Source organism: Vigna angularis, chromosome 2 (genome assembly GCF_016808095.1).
Source record: "Vigna angularis cultivar LongXiaoDou No.4 chromosome 2, ASM1680809v1, whole genome shotgun sequence".
Lineage (NCBI taxonomy): Eukaryota > Viridiplantae > Streptophyta > Magnoliopsida > Fabales > Fabaceae > Vigna > Vigna angularis.
Genome location: NC_068971.1, coordinates 8,382,318 through 8,389,359, shown reverse-complemented (window position 1 = coordinate 8,389,359; position 7,042 = coordinate 8,382,318). Strand labels below are relative to the sequence as shown.

The 7,042-nt window shown below is 43.5% G+C and overlaps 1 protein-coding gene across 1 annotated transcript; it reads right to left on the bottom strand.

The window, feature by feature from the left end:
- Positions 1–2,458: 2,458 nt before the first annotated feature.
- Positions 2,459–6,798, bottom strand: LOC108323522 (uncharacterized). Its single transcript, XM_052872477.1, has 2 exons — positions 3,236–6,798; positions 2,459–3,044 (listed from the first exon to the last, which is right to left on the bottom strand). The coding sequence occupies exons 1-2, from the start codon at positions 6,796–6,798 to the stop codon at positions 2,459–2,461; spliced, it is 4,149 nt and encodes a 1,382-aa protein (XP_052728437.1).
- Between the last annotated feature and the right edge of the window lie 244 nt (positions 6,799–7,042).

Below are 7,042 nucleotides of genomic sequence, written 5' to 3'. Positions count from 1 at the left end.
TCCCCCAGACCGTCAACTCCCTGCAGAACCGGGACTCCTCCTTTTATTCTTGGAGGTCTTTTCTCCCATGGCTGGAAGTGCAAATGCAGGCTGGAAGTGAGTGTATCTCCCTCTGTCAGTTCCACCTTGGTCTCCCATTAACTTCTATTATATTCATTTCTTGCATTATCCATTATGTGAAGAATAAAATAAGGTGGGGCCTTCCATTTTTTAACTTCTGCATGCTCTGCACCGAGACTGAGAACATTGCCACTCCACCTAGTCTTCTCTTTGTTGAATTGCTGGACCCGTGATGCTCCTGGACGTGGCTGGGAACGTGAAGACTCCTCTTTTCTTCTCTCTTTCATGCTTCTTTCTTCATTTCCAGCAATGAGTGAGCTCTACTGGACATGCATCTCTGCTGCCAACGTGAGCTTCCTTTCCAGCCAGCCGTGGTTCTTCACTTAGCTGGAATGTAACTCTGGTCCGTGTCTTCCTTTAATGTGTGCCACCTCCAGCTACTTCCCTTAGTTTCTTGCTGCAATCGCATTCTCCAAGCAACCTCCTAGACGCTGGATGCTTCATATGTGCACACCTAAGGTTGGATGGTAATGCTAGCTAGAGCTGCTGGACCGTGATGAGTGCCTTTCATTCTAGCTGCTTCAACTCTTGCTTGCTTCTTTCCAACCGAGAATCCCCCATGGTAGTCACTCTTCTTGCCTCACGTTGCAGCTGCACCTCCATTCTTCATCATCAATCACCGTGTTCTAGTACCAGGAAGTGTGTTTCTTTCTCTCCATGTTGGACCGTGACTTCACTACTGCTGCTGTTTCCATTTCCAGCAACTCTCCAATGGTGACTGCCTCCTTGCTTGCTCCAGCCGTGACTTATTCCCATCCGTGATGAACTCCATGTAATCTCCCATGGCAGTCACTTTGCTGGACATCAAATTGAATCAACACCTTTCTTCTTCATGCACACAAAATACCAAAATGAAATCACTTGCTGCTTTGGTCGTGACAACCTCTAGCTTTCTTCTTCTCATTCATCATCAAGCCATGAGCTTCCTTGAGCTTCACTTCTCTAGGTGGCTACTGCACCTTCATTCTTTGCTGCCATGGTGGACGTGTGAGAGTGCTGGAAGTGGAAAACCGAGCCACCTTCTCCCCAACGTGCTGGACTGCTTGGACGTGAAGCTGCTGGATCAGTATGCTGCTATTCTCCCTCTGAAATGACCGCTTCAGCTTCTACTCCAAAGTGAAATCAGTGTGAACAATCAAAGTTCAGCTGGTGGCTTCTCTTTAACGTGCTGCTGCAACTGCTCTTAAGGTGGCTGGACTGTTTCTCCTCTCTCATGTGTAGCAAGACCGTGAGCACCTCTTGTGGACCAAGAACAAGGTTGTGTGAAGTGTGTTGTTCCCATGCTTTCTTCTAAAACTTCCTTCAATAAAAATCAAGTAAAGGGGGCCCTCCACTTTTGTTATTTCAGCCGTGAGAAATTCTTTGAATGTTGTTGCATCCTACGTGAGAGTCATGCACTCCATGCCACACAATAATGAAAAGAAAGCAAAGTGTTGTCCACCTTTTCATTCCATTATCAATTGTATTTTGGTGCTCTTCCATGTCAACATAGCAGCTCCCACATGCAACTCTACTTCTCACTCTTTGCTTCCACGGCACATGCATGACACCAATTCAATTTCCAATTTGCAATTTCAGCATGAGAGTTTTTTTTAAGGGCCGTGTGATGTGTTGTTCCAAGCCATTCTTAAAATTTAATAAATGAAGAACTTGCTTAAGAGTGTTAGGAGGTTTTAGAATCGTTCAATGATCAATTCCAGCAACCACAAATACCAAACAACAATCAAAAATGTAAAGAGATTAGAAATCACTCAAACAGTAAACACTAGACTGACATAGGAGAGTAAAACAAATACTGGGAACAGCACAGAACGAATTTAAACAAAGGAAAAACTATACGTGAAAATAGACATCCATACGAAACTGTGAAAAAAAATTGCATGCAAAACGGATAAGAATTGAACTCAAACGAAGACACACAAGTTGACACAACATTCACGCAGCACTGGTAATCGTTTACAGCACTCCTGTAAACGATTACCCGAGAGGAATTGGGAATTTGTACAGAAAGTCCAACACAGGTACTCAGTCAGGTGAACACAGGTCACCATTGGCAAAAAAAACTGACTTTTAGGCACTTCTGCCCCTGTAAACGATTACCCGAGAGGAATTGGGAATTTGTACAGAAAGTCTAAATGTCCAAAAATATTTTCCAAAATTTTTCATGCACTCAATAATGTAAATCATTCGTTTCAGATAATTCAAATTAATTAAAATAAGAATTTCTGATCGGATTAGGCTCAATTCAGTAAAATGGGAAAATACTGGACAATTAAGCACAATTCCCTGATTAATTCTAGCACAATAAACTAAATGAAGTGAATAAAATAATGATTCATCAGTGTGGTAACGGGAAGTTATCCTTCGGACTTGCACGATTCAAATCACGATAGTCGACACACATTCGAACCTTTCCATCTTTCTTAGGCACTGGTACAATATTTGCCACCCATTGTGGGTATTTAGCCACAGCCAGAAATCCTGCGTCGAATTGCTTCTGTACCTCTTCCTTAATTTTCAATGACATTTCTGGTTTCATTCTTCTTAGTCTTTGCTTGACTGGAAGGCATTCTTGCTTAAGTGGGAGTTTGTGTTGCACAATATCGGTATCCAACCCTGGCATGTCTTTGTAAGACCAAGCGAAAACATCCTTAAACTCCTTCAGTAGGGCTCGCAGCCCTTCCCTCACTTCCTTTTTCATGCTAGTACCGATTTTTACTTCCTTTATCTCTCTTTCCTCTCCCAAGTTGAGTATTTCAACATCCTCCTGATGGGGCTTTATCTCTTTAGACTCTTGTTCCACTAATCTCAAGAGCTCTGGAGAGGGTTCTGGGTCATCTTCATAATCATCTTCCGTATTATCGATAGGGTGCTCAAAATTAGGAATATCGACATTGTTATTTTCAAAACTTTCATTGTCATATCTGCATTTTTTGAATTTTAAAAAAGAATAAATAAAAAAAAAGGAAAACAAACCGATGACGAATGCAAAATGATGATAAACACAAACAAACACGATTTGATTATCACGCTGAGCACAAAAGCAAAACATCAACCCGTAAGTCTTGAATCCTAAAGCCCCGGGTAAAGCCATAGGATTAATTAAAACTATTACATTTTATTCAAATTAAGCATCACGGGTAGACTCAGAGTTTCCCAATTGTTGAGTGGTGTAGCTGGGGAGCAAGCCCGCACGAAACTTGAACATTCAGAGCTATCTTCATCCTCCACGGCGGCTATATGGCTAGCGTTCACCCATCCAGCACTGCGAAAACTCTCTTTGATACCACAAATGTGGATTTTCTTTGCCCTTGGTTCCCTTTTCCCCATTCGAGCCAGACTGCGTTCCTTCCATTCCTCAATCACCTTCTTGTTATCTTCCTTGCTGGGTCTGTACCCCAGGCCATATCTGTTTTTGTTCCCAATTACATCCAATGGGAATGTACGTCCTTGTCCATACTTGCCTAAACCATTCCCGAACTTATAACCTTCTTTCAGCATGACCTTGGCCATCATGATAGAGGTGCATGATAAATGTGGGTTTTTAGGGAATGGCTCAATATAAGTGTTTCCCACGATTTCTAATGATTGAAAAGCTGTTTCCAGAGCTTCCTCAGCTGCCTCAATGTAACGGGTGGAGGATGGGCCACTCACAAGGAGATCCTCCTCTCCAGAAACTATGATCAACTTATCTCCCATGATATATTTCAGCTTTTGGTGTAGTGTGGAAGGCACAACTCCTGCAGAATGGATCCACGGGCGACCCAACAAACAACTATAAGCCGGGAGGATGTCCATAACTTGAAAGGTCACCTGAAAGACACAAGGACCAACTTGAACAGGCAATTCAATCTCTCCCATCACTACCCTTTTACTGCCGTCAAATGCCCTCACAACCATGGAGCTTGGCTTCATATGCACTCCCTCACAGGGTAGCTTCTCCAATGTCGATTTTGGCATGACATTCAGAGAGGAACCATTGTCCACCAAGACACGTGCTATAATGTGATCTAAACATTTCACGGAGACATGAAGAGCCTTGTTATGACCTCTCCCCTCAGTGGGTATCTCCTCGTCAGTAAAGGTGAGGTAATTATTAGCGATGATGTTGCCAACGATACCCTCAAACTTGTTCAACAAGATACCATGCTCGACATGAGCCTCACTGAGCACTTTCATCAACAACTTTCTATGAGAGGTAGAATGCATAAGCAATTCTAACAAGGAAATCCGAGCAGGCATGCGTTTCAACTGCTCCACCACCTTATATTCACTCTGTTGAATGAATTTTAAAAATTCGCAAGCCTCTTCCTCAGAGATTTCTTTCTTGTCTCCCTCGTCAGAGGTCTCTTCTACTTGCACCCCTTTCCCCTTTAAATGCTCCTTAGTATTTGCATCCATTGGTGCTTCATTATTACTAGCTTCTCTTCCCGTCAAATTTGGTGGCGTGAAGATTCGACCACTCCTCGTCATTCCGCCGATGCCTGATATATTTTCAACAACTGGATCCTGGCTAGAGGAGTGGCTTTCAATGCACTGTCCTTCATCGACTACATGTGTCCCATACCTCCAAGGGACAGCTTTATCGCTTTTGTAAGGAAAAGGAACTGGTGCATGGATGACAAAGGGTGATCTTCCTTGAATTACTGGCGTAGGGGTGGTTCGAGTGAAGCGGATTATCAACGGCTCCGGCAAAGCTACATCTGGCTCCATACCAGTTTGTGCAAACACATCCTCATACTTGTCTTCATAGCACACTTGCATCAAATTCCTATCAAGCAGATCTTGTAGGAACCTTTCGAATTCAACGCATTCCTCGATAGAGTGTTCCGTGCATGGATGGAGTCCACAGGCTCTTTCCAGATCATAATCCCCGTTTAAAAATCCCAACTTCAATAATTCCTTGAAAATAAACTTTCTGGAACTTCGGATCTTACTTGCATCCCTTATCAGTTCATGCTTCTTAACTTCAATGGCATTTGTCGAGGCATTACCATGTCCGGATAACGGATTAGTATCAATGCTAGGTTTATCTTCTTGGAATTTTAGCCACCCAGCGTTAATCAGGGCCTGCACTTTATGTTTAAAAGCCATGCACCTTTCAGTTGAGTGACCCACGCCTTCCCCGTGATAACTACACTTGGCATCTGCATCATAACCTCTGGGGTATGGAGGCTGCAGAGGTATCATTGGGCATATAGCTACCAGTCCCCTTTTCACGAGGTGAGGTAATAATTCAGTGTAAGTCATGGGGATGGGGGTGAAGTGGACAAAGTTTCTTTCCTGCGTTCTTCCCGGATAACCGCCTTGACCTACATTCGGATTTGGATTTGCACTTGGCCCAGTCCTCCAAGCGTTGCTTGTGACGGGTTGTGATTGGTAGAATCCTTGTTGTTGTTGAGGCCTGATTGGATGAGCGAAAGCCGCATTGGCTGAATATGAAGGTTGGCCTAGGTATGGTCTATAATTTTGAGAAGGAGCTTGACCTCTCCATACAGGCATTGCCAATGTTGCATGCACGTCTCCCTCTTTTTTCTTTCCTGGATTGAAAGAAGGCTTCTTTTTAGAATTCTCCATCGTAGATGGACCACTTGCAATCTTCCCGCTCTTCATCCCAATCTCTATCCTCTCGCCAATTATGACGACGTCAGCGAAATTAGCGGACACATTCCCCACCATATATTCATAAAATGGTGGCTGAAGCGTATTTACGAACATTGCCACCATTTCTTTTTCAAACAAAGGAGGCTCCACTTGCGTGGCCAATTCTCTCCACCGTTGGGCATATTCCTTGAAGGTCTCATTGTCCTTCTTTCCCATATTCTGTAATTGCAGACGGTCCGGTGCTACATGCGTGTTGTATATATACCGTTTTACAAAGGCGTCGGCTAGATCTGCCCAACAATGGATTCGAGAGGGCTCCAAGTGAGTATACCAGTTTAATGCTACCCCAACCAAACTGTCTTGGAAAACATGGATGAGTAACTGGTCGTCATATGCGTACGCAGCCATTTTTCTGCAATACATGGCCAGATGGTTCTTAGGGCATGTATCACCTTTGTACTTCTCGAATTCGGGCGCCTTGAACTTATACGGTATTTTTACTCCAGGAACCAAACTTAGTCTTGCAACATTTCCGAACCCATAGTTTTTCATCCCTTCAATAGCCCTCATTTTTTCCTCCAGAATCTCCAGTCTGTTTTTAGCACCGTTACTGATGTCGATTCCTGCACGCGCCGCGGTTTGTGATGCGGCTCTTGCTGAAGAATCGTGGTTAACAGTTATGTGCGGTATCGTAGTCACTCGTGTTCCTTCAACTGTGATCGGTTCATACGTTTGAGCACTTACCAAGGGAGCTGACACAGAGGTAGGTCCATGAGTGGTGACTGGCGGGATATCAATAGTTGTAGGAATGGGAAACAACACGTGCCCCCCTTCGATATATTCTCCTACGGAAGGAGTATATCCCGGGGGTAACCCATACAACGGGAAAGGAATCGATTGGCTAGTAGCATTGAAAAACGGGGGATAAAAATGGGCATTCCCGCCAACCAGCGTAGATGAAGACTCTCCAGTAGCCTTCAGGGCTTCAAGGGCAACCAAGATTTGTCCAACCTGGTCCTTCAACTGACTCATTTCAGCTTTGATGGATTCTTGTGACTCTTCCCAGCTTTCCATGATCCTTGAATTGGCTCGAGTCCTGTAGGGATGTCGTGGAAAGTTGGCCGTTTTTTTTTTTACTGTTTTATTATTAACTTAAGTTAGATGAAATGCTTCAAACAAAAAGGAAAGAAAAAGGGAGAAAGAAATAACAAGGAAAGAAAAAAAAATGTGGTGCATGCTAATGATAGGTGGAAATCATAAGATCACGATAATGTTAATGATGGAAATCGATACAAGTTGATACCATACAAAACATCTT

Coding starts and splice junctions, on each gene's coding strand:
- LOC108323522 (XM_052872477.1), bottom strand. CDS start 6,798: ATGGAAAGCTGGGAAGAGTCACAAGAATCCATCAAAGCTGAAATGAGT. Junction 3,045..3,235: donor ATGCTTAATTTGAATAAAAT/GTAATAGTTTTA, acceptor CAAAAAATGCAG/ATATGACAATGAAAGTTTTG.